The sequence below is a fragment of the Grammomys surdaster genome, unplaced genomic scaffold (genome assembly GCF_004785775.1).
Source record: "Grammomys surdaster isolate TR1022 unplaced genomic scaffold, NIH_TR_1.0 752, whole genome shotgun sequence".
In the NCBI taxonomy this organism is placed as follows: Eukaryota; Metazoa; Chordata; class Mammalia; order Rodentia; family Muridae; genus Grammomys; species Grammomys surdaster.
The window spans coordinates 1,419,632-1,436,808 of record NW_021605171.1 but is presented as its reverse complement, the minus strand read 5'-3'; the positions used below and the strand labels follow the sequence as shown (position 1 = coordinate 1,436,808).

The following is a 17,177-nucleotide window of genomic DNA, read 5'->3' as shown; positions in this document are numbered from 1 at the left end:
GGCTGACTGACATCATGCATGTAGCTCTAACAAAGCTCATTTTGAACTAGTTTGGATGGCCCTTGCCTGTCTTATGCCTAATAAGGTCCTGTACACTCTGTGCATGCAATTGGACTTCCTGGCTACCCACTCACTTTACAAATTACTGCATGGTCCTTAAAAAGGAAGGAGTCAGGAAAGGACCAAGTGTCTCTTACAACACTTTTATATAAAAATTTGACTCCATTCACTGTGCTTATTTTTAGTTTCCTATATGTGGATCATGCAGTTCTTTCTCCTGGTTTATAAGAAGTGTGTTTTCCATTAGCTACAATGCAGAAACAATTACAGACATGCTGTGTAGAAACCTGCTTTAAATATTCTCCTAGCTTTCAAAGGGTTCCCTATGAGTTGTAATTTTTAGGTGCTTTGTTTACTAGTCCAAGGGTGTGTTTTGTCATATGTTGAAAGACCACACTGGCTATAAAAAATAAGACGGTGAGTAAAAACCCAGAGAAGCTGTAAACATCTGTGAGAGCTTGCTCGGCAGGGCTGTGTGTTAGGGGGAGGCTCAGAACACATTGATGGTGTACAGCTGGTGATACATGTGCTCTCACAAATGGGACCATTAAGAGGAGCTGTTAGATATATGGCTAGCTGTCCTATGGGCTCTAGATCTGCCCCATTCGCTGTGTGTAATAGAAACTAGAAGGGCCACACTCACAAACTCTCCTCTAAATTGTAGCTCTGATTCTGCACAGACTTGATATTTTACAGAACACAGTAGTAATCTTTTAACCAAACAGTCTCTCTATAGAAACAGGAGTTGGAGTCTGCCATGCTAAGAGCACTGGTCAAGGCTGGCCTGTGGTCAGTGGTCAAGGATACTACAGGTGATAAAAAAAAGCTATGGTTGAGGTGCCATGGGAGACACACATACTGGTCTAGCTCCAGACACTTCAGACACCCTTGCAGAAGAATTGGCAGACATGTCTTGCTGTGGTCCAGGTGGAAAAAGTCAACCTGGTTACCTGTAGCCTACACACTGTAGGATCCGTATTTCACCCTAGAAATGCATGCTCAGGTTTTGGAAATCAGCTGCCTACCAGGCTGATTTCTGTGGCTGACAGCGAGCCATCACTAGAGCATGGAATCATCGCTAACCAGCTAACATGGCTTGATGTTTTACAAAGTCCATCCTCCTACATTCAGAATGGTTTTCCTCAATAAAAAAGGCATGACCTTGGAAGAAGGAGGGTTGTGTTGTTTCAAGTTTTAGAATAACACAAAAGCAGTGTTTTAAGTTTTTTAATTTTTATAAGAAAAATTTTGACATAGAAATAGAGAGGATCAAGTCATGAATCCCCAGTGTGTCCCTGGTCACATCACACAAGTAGTCTTGCCTTACTGAATCTTTTAACAGTATGAAATTGAAGACTTTGGGTATATTCTAGTAGAGGCATCATTTGCTTTAGAATTTGTTTTCTTAGATAATGATAAAATTGAGTCATAGGCATCCTATCAGCAAAGGCATTTTATTCTAAGTCCATGCAATTCAAAGCTATAGTGGCTCCCTACAATAAGTGTAAATGTGCTGACGACTGTTATGTCACATCATTTTGGCATTGTGGTGATGTGACACATACTTTCTCCAGTTATTGAATTTTTATTATATTTTATAAAGAACCACTCTGCAACAGTTTACAGCAGACAACAACTGCCATTGTTTACTATACATAGCATAAAAAGCATTCTATAGAATCTGTGCTTTGCCCTCCTCCTGAGATTTGAGTCCGTGTCTGGAAATTTTCTGAGATGGGTATGCTGCTGACATCTAGTGGATACTGAGTACAGTCTCTTCACCCAAGAGTTACCTGGCCTTAAATTTCAATAGTTCCCAGGTTGAAGAAGCCTGCCCTAAACCAATCTGAGTGATTTAGGTTTGTCTGTGAGCTATCTGCAGAAGGATTGGCAGATGGGTACTGCTGTGGTCCATGTAGAAAGATCAACCTGGTTACATGTGGTCTACACACTGTAACTTCTGTATTTGACCATGAATATCAATATAATGTCTTGCAGATGAAATTAAAAGGTCAAATTTGCTCCAGATCCTTTAAAAGTGTAACACAGCACTTCAGTTTACAAGATCCCACTTTTATGTACACCATGGTTTGTCTACAAGGTTATCAAATGGCCAGTCTTCTGAAAATAACGGAGACAATTTTCAAATTCTATGTGTATATAGATGCTTCATGTTAAAAACATCTGCATCAAGTTCACGGTGGAGGAACTTTCAATTGATATTTGTGTGTATGTGTGCATGCTTGAGCATGTGTGTGTGTGAGCACATGTGAGAATCATTGTGGGAATGTGTTCAGGGTACAAATAGGTTGTCAGCTTAATGGCAAGTCCCTTTGCCCATTGAGCCATCTCAGTAGCAGACATAATTGGCATGGCAATATTTTGTGCCACTTAAAAACTTTTTATTTGATTATTTGTTAATTTAAATTTTTATTTACTTTATCTTCACACAGTCTCAAGCAGTCCAAGCTGACCTTCAGCTTTCCTTACAGCTCAGAATGATCTTGACCCTGTTGTCCTTTTTCTACCTATCATGTGCAGAGCTTTAAAAGTTAGAAATAACAACCGGGGCTGGGAGGTGACTCAATATGTAAAGCATTTGATATGCACATGTATGAATCAAGTTTGAGTCCTCAGCAACCACATAAAAAATCAGGCAGTCCTAGGAGCCAGTTTACAAACCTAGCACTTGGAGGAGAAGACTGGGCAAAAAGATTAGCCTGAATCTGTGAACTCCAGATCAACAGTGGACCCTTCCTGAGTAAATAAAGTGGAGACCAATCAGAGAAGACCTCCACACATGTGTAACTACACACAAGCAACAGTGCATACATGCAGATAATCACAGACTCCCCCAGTAGTAATAAGACATGACCATCCAGGAAAATTCATCATTTTCCTAAACTCTAGACAAGGAAAGCATTAATAAATATAAAATAGTGTAATCTAGAAAAGGAAATTAAATGAAATTAATTTGAAACAAAAGATAACTTTCATGTTCTAACATACAGTTTATGCAGGCACACTTTGTGTGTGTGTGTGTATGTGTGTGTGTATGTGTGTGTGTGTGTGTGTGTGAGAGAGAGAGAGAGAGAGAGAGAGAGAGAGAGAGAACATTCAATAAGCTTCTTTCTTAAAGGAATTTGCAACAAGCTTTATCAATACATAACTGTTTTGTCACAGCCTTCCTAAATATCATTGAGAGTTGTTTCAATTTTTTTACATGGTAAGTTACTGCTCCTTTGTATAGAAGGGCATCAAGGACTTACAACTGGTATTGTGCTGTCTATAAGCAAGGTACTAGGCACAAAGCTCCATAAAGCCACCTTCTGAATGAGCTCTGCCAAATGCTGCTTTGATTAGAATAGAATAATTAGATGGCTAATTAATTCTGCCACTCACAGATTGCAGATTTAATTGATAAATAGATTGCCTCCAGTTAGTATTGATTCCCAAGTCACAAAGGACAACCTATTTCTCAATTAGACTGGGTAATCATTCAGAAACAGCATAAATCAAGAACCTAATCATTTAATGTTAATCAATGTCTAGTTAAATCCAGGTAATGAGCCAGAGTGTGTGATTCATTCTACATATTCCTCCATGAGAACATTAGAATCAACTCGCATAATACTGTGTAGCAGCTGCAGATTGTGTTCTTAGTCAAGATTCTTGCAGTGGACAACAGAAAAAAACCAGTGAGGTTATTATGAGATCGATGCTGTGGATGAGCTCTTACTTAAAAGTGACAATCCATTCACAAGCACAACAGTATTTCCGTTACTGTAACAAATGTCTGAGATGAAAGAGAAGTCAGCTTAAAAGAAGAAACGGTTCATTTGTTACTTGATCCTGCTGCTTCTGATCCTGTCACATGGAGCACATGGTGAAGTGAGTTCACCTCATGGTGGCTAGGGAAGCAGAAAGGAAGACGAAAGCAGAGCCCCACAATTCATTTCAAAGAATAACCCCAGTGACCTTATTTTCTTCTACCTGCTACCGTTGTCCCCAGGTAGTGGCACCAATGAGGGCCCAACCTTTCATACATGGGCCATTATGGAATACTTACTCCAAATCATAGCAAATGATATCTGAATCTGCTTACCTATTTTAGCCACATGAGTCTCTAAATCACTTCACTTGTATCCTTGAGAGGATAAGCAATCACTCAGCCTTAAGTCTATTGACTTGACATAGGTTTACGTATCTTATGACTACCTAAGTTTTCACTATAATAGGGCTCCTTGTTGATAGTCTCTGTGTGACTGCATTAACCAGTCCTCAGTGACCCTAAGGGGAAGTGAATAAGAGAGGAAAATTAAAATTCCCTTGTACCTTTGGTCCTATGCATGGATTCTTGCTACACAAGAAAAAGAAGACTACCTATACGCAGGAATGTTCCAGGGACAATGAAGACTTCACAGTTCTCAAAGAACAGGGTGAAACACACATCTCCTACCATCACCTGTGGTACGATTCAGCATCCAGCCTGGTCACTTGTCTATCCATGCTTGACTAGTGAAAGCTGATGTTTTGCAGTGAGGCTGGTTAGGAGTAATGAGAAGTTAGTAGGATGAGGGGTGCTGGGTCTGGCTCACTAACTACATGCTGGATCAGGAATTCTCCAGTAGTGTTCTCCTGCTGTTCTATAGATTGGAATCCTTTTCAAGGGGAGCATAGGGTGACTAAGAAATCTAGGCACTTTTCTCTCTTTTCAGATACATACTTAAGAGCCTAGAGGAGAAAAAACAAGAAAAGTCTCACTTAGAAATATTCTTTTATATTTAATAAAAAGAACTCTATATGAGGAAGGAAAGGCCATTAGTATTTCTTGTGAGGGTTTGAAACAGCTCATCTCACCATGCACATTTGCTGCTGCAGGCTGCACAGCTGGAGAAGGGCATCTTCCATCTCAGCACTCAACCAATCAGCAGACACCTTTCCTTTGGAGGCTCAGTGCTCAGCCACTAGGCCTCTGACCTTCTTGGTGCTCTCTTCCCCTTGCCTGCAGGAGAAGCCCTACCAGTGCTCAGAGTGCAGCAAGGCCTTCAGCCAGAAGCGGGGCCTCGATGAACACAAGAGGACGCACACAGGAGAAAAGCCTTTTCAGTGTGATGTGAGTTGAGTTCTCCTTTCCTTCCCTGGTATTCTGTGGTAACCTGTAGGGATGTCTTTGCCTGTGTATGCTTTTGATTTCTGTGTCTGTCAGTGCCTTGTGCTGCTCCTAACTCTTTGCATTCATATTCTATTCATCATGGTTTCTAGCAGCAAACATTGTGATTTTCTTCAGGATATCTTCCAGTATCGGATTCCATGGAGTTGTTCTCCCAGGCTATAAATTTGGGAGAGTTTGACCCAAGCCTTTGACAAGTTAGTGACAATTGAACCAGTAGAATGAATATGACCAAAATATAATTTGCATGCACCTGAAGTTCTTTTTAAAATTAGAATATAAAAACTATTTTTTAGCTAATCATAGGTGTTAAGTAAAAACTGAGTTTTCAGAATATGCATATAAATTCCTTTAGGTTAAACGGTGCTACTTTGGACATCTTCTATCTAGGATACTTGAATTGAACCAAAATAAGATAAGTTGACGTTGCTGTTTATACTGTTTTTGAAAGGAAAAAGTACTACTATTTTTGGTAAATTTAATAAGAGCATTGATTGGGGAAAATGATTTCATCACCAGTGGTTATTGGTTATGTTAGTGATCAACCCAAATGTTAGAGAAGGCACCAAGGTGCATGTTCTTCACATACACACACACACACACACACACACACACACACACACACACACATTAAATAAAAAATAAAATATATTTATGTATATGTATAAGAGTATCAGTGGAATTTAGTATAAGAAGAACATTAAAGTTGTGATTTATGAACTAGCTCAGTACAACAAGTTCAGTATAAATGCTGAGTTTATTGAAGAGCATAATCCCATCAGCATGTTCCAGCAGGGAACGTGTGGTACACAGAGTCTCTGTAAGAGAAAATTCACAGATGCAGGATACTTTCCCTGTCCTATGAAGTGTCAAGTAGGCTAAAGCAGCAGTGTATTCTTACACATAAAATACCTTCATCTCTACACACTGTAAGAAATCCCACCTGGAATGAAATAAATGCATGCACATAGAACACGGTCCTGAACTAGAGCTAGCTTAGTGATTTCATTTGGCTTGATTCTTTTATAGGGACAGAAGCAGTTTAAGTGACTTGAATGTACAACTACACAAATAACCGTTTCAGGCCTAAAATAATCTGTCTGTTGAATACGGACACTTTGCTTCCAGCATACACAACCTACCTCTGACATGCCTAGAACAGTTTTATTGAGCGTTGCCCTGGGTGAACTGATCTATGGTGTTACTTTTTAAGCTGTTATTTACTAGTCTGTTTTTTTTTTTCTGTCTACATCTACCTCATTCACCTCTAAGACTTCAAAACTCTTGTTATCATCCACATTTTCTGTGGCTCCTAAATGTCCTTGCTTAATGGAGCAGAGGCTGTCAGTGCTCTACAGTCCTGTTCTCCTGACCTACTACTCACACTTAGCCTCCTCTGTCTCCTCCTCTGTGCCTAGCCACACAACTCCCAGATCCATTGCTTCCTCTAAATTCCCAGTCCTATTAGCTGCTGGAGCCCATTCCCTCTCTCAGACAGTATGATCTTATGAGATGTTTTTGAAAATTATTTTATGCATTTGTATGCATGGGTAGACATGTGTGTCATGGTGTAGGTGTAGAGGTCAGAGGGCAACCTGTGTGAATCCACATTCCAGAATGTGGGTCCTCTGATGACTAATCTTGGTTGACAACTTGATTGTATCTAGAACTAACTATAACCAAAGCAGCTGGGGACACCTGGGAGGGACTTTTCTTCATTAGATCTAATCAAAGTTTCCCCTCTGTCATGTCTCAGGTCCTCACCACCTTACTATCCATCTAATTCCATGCCTTCTTTCTCTCTCTTTAGAAAACAAATAAGCCAATAAAAAACAAAAATATAAACCACACATACACAGACACACACACACACACACACGCAAAACAAAACCCCACAAAATTGAGAAAGCATAATATATAAGCAAAAAACAAGTAACAGAAAAATGTCTGAAAAAATTATTAGGAGACAAAGTCTCCCAAAATATCACTGAATTGCTTTTGTGTTAGCCTTTGACTGCTGACTGGGCATGGGGCCTCCACTGAATATGGTTTGTATATCCAGTTATATTACCATGTTATAGTCCTGCCAGCATTGTATAAGGATTCTGGGTTTTCACCATCCTTGAACATCTTTGTGAGTTTTTAATAAATACCTTTGGTTATGTTGATGAAGTTTTCTGAGTGGGCATTTGTCTTCAAACCAACAAACATTTCTGAATTTTATCAAGTACTTTTTTTAACATCCATATCACCACGTTTGTCTTTTTCTTTGTTCTAGTAATGTGACGTGGCCCTGTTTGTGCCCTGTTTGTTTTCTTATTTGATCCTCCATTGCAATCTTTAAATAAGCCCTACTTGGTCATGGCTTAGAATTCATTCAATATAGTTTCATTAAATGTAACTGTTTAATTTGTGTGTGGCACATGTGTGCACACGTGTGGATGGTTCATAAATGTTCATCTTTATTTTTCTTTGTTTTTAATGTCCTCATCTGGCTTTAGTAACAAGGCTATGCTAACTCCAAGTAATACATTTTAAAAGTGACCTTTTCACTATAGGAAAGAAACATCGCTGGTTGCTGACAGAATGGCATTTCTCTTACTCTGTTAGAATGCTTTTTTTTTTTTTTTGCAACTTCCCACTCATTTTATGATATATTACCACTCTGTTTTAGGATTATCCAGATCCTCAGAGTTCATTTCCAGCTTTCAACTTCTTTTCAAGTCTTTTTTTATAATGACCTCTACACTATACTTACTTCAAGTAAACAGTGTTTGCACATCCTCAGTTCCGCTTTTCTTCTCCTCCTGCAGTCTTGTCCTCTCCTAGGAGATGATTCTTCTCCATCACTGTCACGCGCTTCCTTCCACATCTCTGTCTCGTGACCCCTCTTTTTAATGCTTGCCCCAGTCTCTTACAGCCACTGAGTATGCTCACATCTGTGCCTCTCTTGGTACAGAGTTAATGTCCCTATGAGTATTTATCCTAGACTACTGATGCCAGTAATAGCATATCCTTCGTCATTTTATTACTAAGTCCAATGGTGATTAGATTCATTAAGTAGTTTTAACTGAAGTTTATATAGAATTCCCATTCTCAACTATGAAAGTACTTTCTTTTTAACATCTTGTTTCACTTTATTTTAAAACAAAATCATTCCACCTTTATCTTAGAGTAACTGTGAAAAATAAAGCTTTACCACTTTTGTTATTTGAATTGGTCCTAAGTCAGGACAGGGTTGGGAATCCCTAGTGGAAGACAAGAAGAGGAGGGGTCCCTGCTGTGCAGTTTTAACTCTCCCTTGTTTTCAGTGTGACTCTAAATGGCTAGGCATGGAGCTGATTTATTCTGAGCATCCTCATAGTCCTTTAATGGCTATACTTAAGCTAATGAATGCAAATCTTTTCCCATCTCAGCAGTCCATTTCACAAGTGTCACATCAGGTGCTCTCCAAGGACAACTAATGCTCTGCTCAGTCTCACACTGAACAGTGTTTGCCGAATTGTTCCTGTCTCCTGTGTGGATTCTCTAGACATCGTTAGTTCTCTTACCCATTACCAATAACTGCAGCATCTTGCTCAGCTTCCTTTACGTCCTTTCTGGTTGCCATTACTGTGATTTTCCCAAAGAGACTATGGACATGGACTTGTAGTTAGTATCCCTACCTTCACAACAATATGCCAAAATATCTGGAAACTGTATTTATATCATCAACGTCACTTTCATTCCTTAAAATGGTATGAGCCAGACAAAGAGGAGAAAGAACAGCCGGTTCACATACCTCAATTTAAAGTGAGAACCTCCAGTTGAAAACAGGATTTGCCCTGGGGAAGAGGTACAGGCTGAGTGCAGATAACATGGCTTTTATTCTAGAAATCACTTTCTATTGCTTGGGAATCTGGTTAACCTGCGCATCTCCCTGAAAATGAGGCTATCTACTCAGAGGTACAGGAATGGTAACTGAATCAAGCAATGTGCAGGAATCACTAAGAGGGCATCTGGACAACAATGAAAGCCATGCTTGGCAAAAAAGTAACAAGTGAACAAGGTCACACCTCCTCTGTCATTATAGAGATCATGTAAGGCATACAATGTTAAGTAAATAAACACTGATAAATACCTAATTAACATTTATGATAAAGATTAAAAAGGGAAGGTACAAAAACCAAGCAGCTCTGAAGGAATAATTAGGAAAGAATTATCTGTGTTTATATGTCTCTGTTTATGTATCTACTTAAGCTTAAAAGATGAGGAGTCAGCTAAAGGGATCAGAGCATTTTAGAAGAGCAAACAGCATGGTTGGAGGCGATAGGTGGTAAGGAATCCTGGGAAGAGGGAGGTGGAGGATGGTTAAAGAGAAGGAATGGAGTAAAGGGTGACATTGGCTAGAGAAAGTTTCCACCACTGAAAGGGATTAACTCATTGTGACATCTGTAAGAAGACACTACAAGTGGTGTGAGCTCCTTTCTTCTGCACTGGGTTCAGAGGAGAGAGCAGAGAAAGGGGCCATGTGAATAGGAACACATGTAAATGAGAACACATGTAAAACAGTTTGCTACTTCTTTCACATGAAGGGACATTCCATAAAAACACACTTTAATTTCTTTGATATTACTCATAGCTTTTGAGGTATTTACATTGCTCATAAGAGTCCCCCTTATACATATATATGTATAGATATAGACAGATATATGATAGATATAAATATGTAGATAGCTATGTATATCTTTCATCCCTTCTTCCTTTCTTCTGTCATCTATCATCATTTCATTTTTGTAAATTCATACATCTTTATGGATCAATGACCTGAGCACTTAAGTTTCTTATGATAATACAGAGATATATTCAGAAAAACACACAGATCAGTCATTAAGCTGAGAGTGAACAAGGTGAAGGAAAAGTAAAGGCTGCTTTAAGAACACTGAGCAGAGAATAGCACCTGGCAGGCATGTCTCACCAGCCCTCCAATAGCTGTGCCTCAAGTCCTTCTTTGTGGTGGCTTCCTCCTTAGTCTCTCTGCCTGCTCCCAACCACATTCAGGTCTGATTCCTTTCTGTGTTTCTTGTTGCTGTGACAGCAAATCCTCTGTCCTCCATAATGGATACACAGTGCTCATTTGCTGCAGTCACTTCACAAGCCTCATTCAGAGCGCCAGCTTTCTTTAGTGTTTCCTTGATCAGTATTTATTATGCTTTTTGTCTCTATATTATTCCTACATTATTGAAGTTGATACCATTTTCAAACAGATTTCACATGGCTTCCCTCCTTGACCTAAGTTACTTACATATTGTGCCTTACCTACATATTGCTACTGTATACTCTTCATTACCAGGTTGTTTGATGGAGATGTTAAGCCAGGCTGCCAGGCTGTGACATAAACTGCTTATATGCCTTAGTTAAACAACATTATACACCAAGAGAGAAGGAAATGGAATCCTGGGTAATAACCTTGAGTTGTAACGCTTATGACATTGTTCACCAGTCACACCACAAATGGTTATAATGATTAAAGTATTGTTAACCAATCACACCACAAGTGCTTTAAACTCTTGAAGCCTTGATAGCCAGTCACATCTCAAGTGGGACTAAATTGAAAACATCACAGTAAAATATGTCTTGTGTATTTATACCCTGTGGAGAGATGTCATCTAGGCTGTAAATCACAGCACTTAAGGAGTTGTTATGAACTGTAAATATGCTTTATTATGCTCAGGAAGGTATGTTCCTAGGAAATGGTTTAAGACCAGAGCTGGAGAGAGGAAAGAGTGCGTGAGGGTGGTGCAAGCCATGCAATTAAATGCAAGTGATGCTTGAGAACTACAATTAACTTCTTTGTCTGGGTGTGAAATTCCATTTATTCTGAGAGCAGTGTTTGTCCTTAGGCCCACTAGCACATGCTTGTTAGAAGGAATTTTTATAATGTATATTTTGTATATGACAGAGTGGTTTGTCATCATAAATGTGGAGTTTCTGGTTCTTTTCTAGGTATGTGACTTGGCTTTTAGCCTGAAGAAAATGCTCATCCGACACAAGATGACTCACAACCCCAATCGCCCAATGGCAGAGTGCCATTTCTGCCATAAGAAGTTTACAAGGAATGACTACCTCAAAGTGCATATGGACAATATCCACAGTGTAGCTGACAGCTAAGAGTAGCCATCAAGGAACTAAACCATGTGAAAGAGCTTCTAATATGAATCCCAGATTCTTCTCACCTGATCGGCTTAACAGAAACAGCCAAAAACAATTCATTGATCTCACAGTGTTTATTTGCCTAGCGTTGGAATCTATAGATGCGAAAAGAAAAAAAAAAAACTTTTTACCAAAAAGAAATTCAAATAGAAAAATATATAATACTTTGTAGCTTAAAAAGTGTTCTAACTGATTAAAATCTAAATACAGAGTTACAGGTCTTCACTTTCTTTTATGAAGTTTATTAACATATACCCATCAAGCCCTTATGTTGTTATTCATGTGTGTGGTGAGGGCTGCTCACATGCAAACACTGGATATTGCAGCTGGTTCTTACTAATTCAGGTAGAAATCAAGACACCAAAGTACTTATTTGCAGATACTAGTAAGATCATGTGTTTTTAAAGTCCCAAGCATGAAACTATTTGAGAAACAGATAAGGATTTCATCTTGTTTAACAACTACCTTAAAATAAAGAGATAGTTGAGAACTAAAGTTTCTATCAAAATATTTCTCATTGTATAAATTTCTGAGAACACACTGTTTTCATGTATCATTCCAATTCTTGTATTCATGCTATGGAAATTCTTTATATAGTAGACACAATAATTACTGCTATATTTTATTTTCATCATACTGATATTTGTGAGTTTTAATGTCCATTCTTAGAAATTAGCAGTAGTAAACATACACAGCTAGAAATAGAAAGTCAACTCCCTTTATCCTGTCAGTTATGTGAAGATGGCCCTGGTGTGTGTGAGTTGTGAATGCGGGTGCAACAGTCCTCAGAGCCTCGGTTTACTGATGTGATTCTCAATTATCCTCAGTCATCCCAGGTAATTAGAAATCCAGAATACAGGGGGAAAAAAGTCTGCTCATTGTTAAGCTTTAAGTTCGTTTCAGCAAAATTTACAGCCAGACACAATATACAAGGCATGATGATATGATATAATAATGTCAAAATAACTGAGAGATCCAAAACAGAAAAATACAAAGAAGTCTAGTTCATGGACCTGGTTACTCAGAACAGTTTTTGAAGAGAGAGAAGTTATTTAAAAGGAAGTTGTTTGGTAGTAAGGAGTTAGGGAGAATAGTTATCCAAGAACTTGGGGATCTTAGTTTAGAGTCACAAGAAACACAAAGATTCTCTATAGACATTTAAAGCCTTTGAAGATACTTACCTAAGATGACTTTTAAAGAGCCCAGCGTTGGGGAGGACTAGACTGAAACATGGCCTTCTGGACATGATGGGACCACCGCAGTAATGAACTGCCTGCAGCGTTGTTGCACACGATAGAGCTGGGCACATGCTAGCACAGAGGTGTAAGATCTTCAGCTTCCACTCCTAGCCAAGGAACTACTGACAGCTGATGGCCTCAGAAGGAAGAATAATCAGCTCTTTTTTTTTCTTTTTTGGTTTTTTCGAGGCAGGGTTTCTCAGTATAGCCCGGGCTGTCCTGGAACTCACTCTGTAGACCAGGCTAGCCTCGAACTCAGAAATCCGCCTGCCTCTGCCTCCCAAGTGCTGGGATTAAAGGTATGCGCCACCACCACCTGGCTATAATCAGCTCTTTTTAAGAGTGATCATGGTGAGTCAACTATACTCCAGTGGATGGATCTACACCCATTAAAGTAAAAGAATTTAAAAGATGATATTAAGTTTAAAAGTGGTGGGGAGGTAGAGGTAGATCTAGGAGACATTAAAAGAATAGAAAAAAAAAAACATGTTCTATAAAATTTTCAAAGAAAATATATTAACATAGACTCAGAGAGGTGGGAATGTGTCCTGGAATCATAATTTAGAAAATATCAGGATATGGCTATCTACTATTTCCTGTCTGAAAATAGAGACTATGTTTTGAGAAATGTCTAGTCTTGCTCCTCACATGTTGTCTGTTTCAACAGTGTATGTTTAGATCTGAAGCATTTGCCATGTCATCAGTGTGCTCAGTGTCACTTAAGTAAGAGCAGCACTCAGTCAGTACTGTGTGATGTTTTAGAGTGACTGCTTGTCCTTAGGATGTCCCTTCTCGGTATGAGATTGTGATCCTGATTATGGGATAGGTGTGAAACTGGAAAGGAGACCAAGCACCAGTTTGGTGTGATCTCACACTCATGGTCACAATTCACAGGGTGGTTAGGGAAATAGCTCTTGACACCCTGGTGTTGTCATGCTGCTGTAAACTGTCAAAGAGGAGGTGCTATACTCACCCGGGGGCAGGCTGGTAGACAAGGAAGGTTTTAGCAGATGGGGTAGAGGAACCCATCAGAGCACCAACCTCATTTATCAAAAGATTGGAACCAAAGCAATATCTTAGAAGATTATAAATGTGCTTCATCCTTATCGAAAAGACAGGCTTATATAAAGAGTTTCAGTTGCTGGAGAGATGCCTCAATGGTTAAGAGCACTGTTTTCTCTTCTGAAGCTCCTCAGTTCAATTCCCAGTAGCCACATGGTGGCTCATGCCCTTTGATGGGATGCAGGTGTACATGCAGATAAAGCACAGATATACAGAATAAATAGTTTCAGCTATTTTAGCCCCTATATACTGTAACATTTAAATCATTTATGCATAGATTGAGAAGTCCTTAGGCTGATGGACAAATTAAACATAGTCATCAGTAGTCACAGTCTGTGGGTTGCACAGTGAAAGTGAAGTATGGGGCTCCAGCCTGTAGGACTCTTCTCATCTTTGCTGAGGTAGGTTAAAGATTTGGGCTCAAACTTTCTTGGGGAGGGACCAAACACTCAGGTTCTTATGAAGTCATGCCAGGGCTAAGTGAATTTAAAAGACTTTGGGGAAGTCCTGATACCCTATTATGCTTACCATCATTTGGTTTTACCATTCACAATAGCTGTGTATCTTGAATTTATTTCCTAACCACTGACTTATTTCCCTTCCCTGTTCTTCTCCCCTGTACTGCCCTTTTTTTCCTTTTCTTTTCCTTCTTTGAATCCATTGTTAACTGTGTAGAAGCCTATTTTGTTTATACCTGAACAACAGCTGAGTTCATTGGTAATTCATTCTTGGGTTTACCCAGAATAGTTAAAATGCTACTTTCATAAAACTTACATCATACAACCTATGTGTGTGTGGGGGAAGGCAGTAGCTGTCTGTCTAAAATGAATCACTCGTTGACAGTACATTAGATGTCATGCCCTGCTACCCTCACAACTCTACAAAGAGAGGATGGATACCAGAAATACTCTACTTTTTTTTTCTTTTTTTCCCATCTTAATATATTTTTTAATTTTTATTTTTTATTGGCTATTTTATTTACATTTCAGATGTTATCCCCTTATCCCATTTCATCCCTCCCCTGCCCAGGAACCCCCTATCCCATCCTACCTCCTCCTGCTTCTGTGAGGATGTGCCTCCACCTACCCCCCACACTCACCTCCCCTGAAGTCCAAGTGGATAAAGGACCTTCACATAAAATCAGATACACAGAAACTAATAGAAGAAAAAGTGGGGAAGACCCTCAAATACCTAGGCACAGGGGACAAGTCCCTGAACAGAACACCAGTGGCTGCTTATTGACAAATGAGACCTCATAAAATTACAAAGCTTCTGTAAGGCAAAGGACACTGTCAATACGAGAAAATGGCAACCAACAGATTGGGAAAAGATCTTTACCAACCCTACATCCAATAGACGGCTAATATCCAATATATACAAAGAACTCAAGAAATTAGACTCCAAACAACCAAATACCCTATTTTAAATGGGGTACAGAGCTAAACAAAGAATTCTCAACTGAAGAAACTTGAATGGCTGAGAAATACCTAAAGAAGTGTTCAGCATCCTTAAACATCAGGAAAATGCAAATCAAAACAACCCTGAGATTCCACCTCACACCAGTCAGAATGGCTAAGAAAAAACCTCAGGTGATTGTAGATGCTGGTGAGGATGCAGAGAAAGAGGAACACTCCTCCATTGTTGGTGGGATTGCAAGATGGTACAGCCACTCTGGAAATCAGTCTGGCTGTTCCTGAGAAAATTCGACATAGCATTACTTGAGGACCCAGCTATACCACTCCTGGGCATATACCCAGAAGATGCTCGAACATATAACAAGGACATATCCTCCACTATGTTCATAGCAGCTTTATTTATAAATTTATAAATAAATTTATTTATTTATAAAGCCAGAATGCCCTTCAACAGAGGAATGGATAAAAAAAATGTGGTACATTTACACAATGGAGTATTACTGAGTTATTAAAAACAACGAATTCAAGAAATTCTTAGATAAATGGATGGAACTAGAAAATATCATCCTGAGTGAGGTCACCCAATCACAAAAGAACACACATGGTATGCACTTACTGATAATTGGATATTAGCCCAGAAGCTTGAAATACCCAAGATTCACCTCACAGACCACATGAAGCTCATGAAGAAGGAAGACCAAGTGTGGGTGCTCCGGTCCTTCTGAGAAGGAGTAACAAAATACTCGAGGGAGCAAATATGGAGACAAAGTGTTGGCCAAAATCTACTTTGTTTTCTAACACGAAACTATATATCTATTGCTTATGAAAACTCAACACAGGCATGGAAATATATTGAAGTGTGTGTGTGTGCCTCAGAAACCGTAAAGTCTTCCCACTGATATTGAGGTTTATTTGTATACAAATAAGTGAAGCATATGTATATAGCAGAACCCTAAAAGCATTTTTATTATAAGCCTCCAATAAATATATATGAACACTGCTAGACTTGATGTGAGCATTTTGTTCTACCTTACTTTAGCTGGGATATTTGTTTAGTAAACTTGATTGAATACTTTAAAATATTTGAAATACGATTGTGATTGCCCCCAGACCTCAAGCTACTACAGTGGGTTGACCCAAGTATATTTAGGCCTAGAAAATATCTCTAAAGCTAAGCCATGTTGGTCTCTTGGCACACAGACAAAGCACATGATACATTTTTTCCCCATTCTGGGTCATGTCATGTACAAAGGAACATCACTAAGAACCAGTGAGACATAGCCGAGCCCTATCACCTCTGAGAAAACAAAACCCATTTCTCACAAACATAACTTAAAGTATTAAAATTTATGTATTATGCCTTAGCGATTGTTGCCTTAGAAAGTGATATTTTGTAGCTGGGCCCAGAGGAAAGCCTGGAATCCCACCTGCTTGGGTGACTGAAATGGAATAGCAAAAGATGCTGCATTTAAGACCTGCCTAGATTACAGAGTTAGTTCCACTCCAGCCTGGGTAACGACAGCAAGACCTTGGCTGCAGTTGAAAGTAGAAAGATGAAGAAGTAACTCAGTTGTAGAGCCCTTGCCTGGCATGCATGAGGTCCTGCATTACATTTTCAATATGATTAGAAAAAGTAGCCCTCCTACACCACATCCAACTGCTCCACCCTGCCAAATCTTCACTGTGCGGGGCGCACGTGTAGTGGTCTCGCCGGCAAAAAACATACACACACGCGCGCACACACACACATCACATACACGCCAGAATCCTTCCGTATGAACACGTTTATTTCCCCAAAACCAAGATGGTGGAAGAAGACGAGAAGGCGTGGGAAAGCACTGCCTATATACCCCAGAGCGGGGTATTCACCCCCTGATTGGCTGCTTACTCGTAGCGCGCCAAACGCCGTGGGATGGGCTTAGTTTTGGCGGGCTTACCATGGCACATGCGCAGTTTACTTGGTACTAGGAAGAATTACGGGCGACAGCGCCACCTAGCGATGGCGGACTTTGTCAGCTCTCGTGGCGGCTCCCAACA

The 17,177-nt window shown here is 39.5% G+C and overlaps 1 protein-coding gene across 1 annotated transcript in view; it reads left to right on the top strand.

Moving 5' to 3' along the window:
• The window catches only part of Prdm5 (PR/SET domain 5), a 156,978-nt gene extending 145,342 nt beyond the window's left edge, over nucleotides 1-11,636 (top strand). Inside the window, exons 14-15 of the mRNA XM_028782470.1 lie at nucleotides 5,072-5,176; nucleotides 11,219-11,636. Coding sequence (XP_028638303.1) covers nucleotides 5,072-5,176; nucleotides 11,219-11,383 — 270 coding nt within the window. The 3' untranslated portion in view covers nucleotides 11,384-11,636. The remainder of the gene's footprint in view (nucleotides 1-5,071; nucleotides 5,177-11,218) is intronic.
• Nucleotides 11,637-17,177: the final 5,541 nt, after the last annotated feature.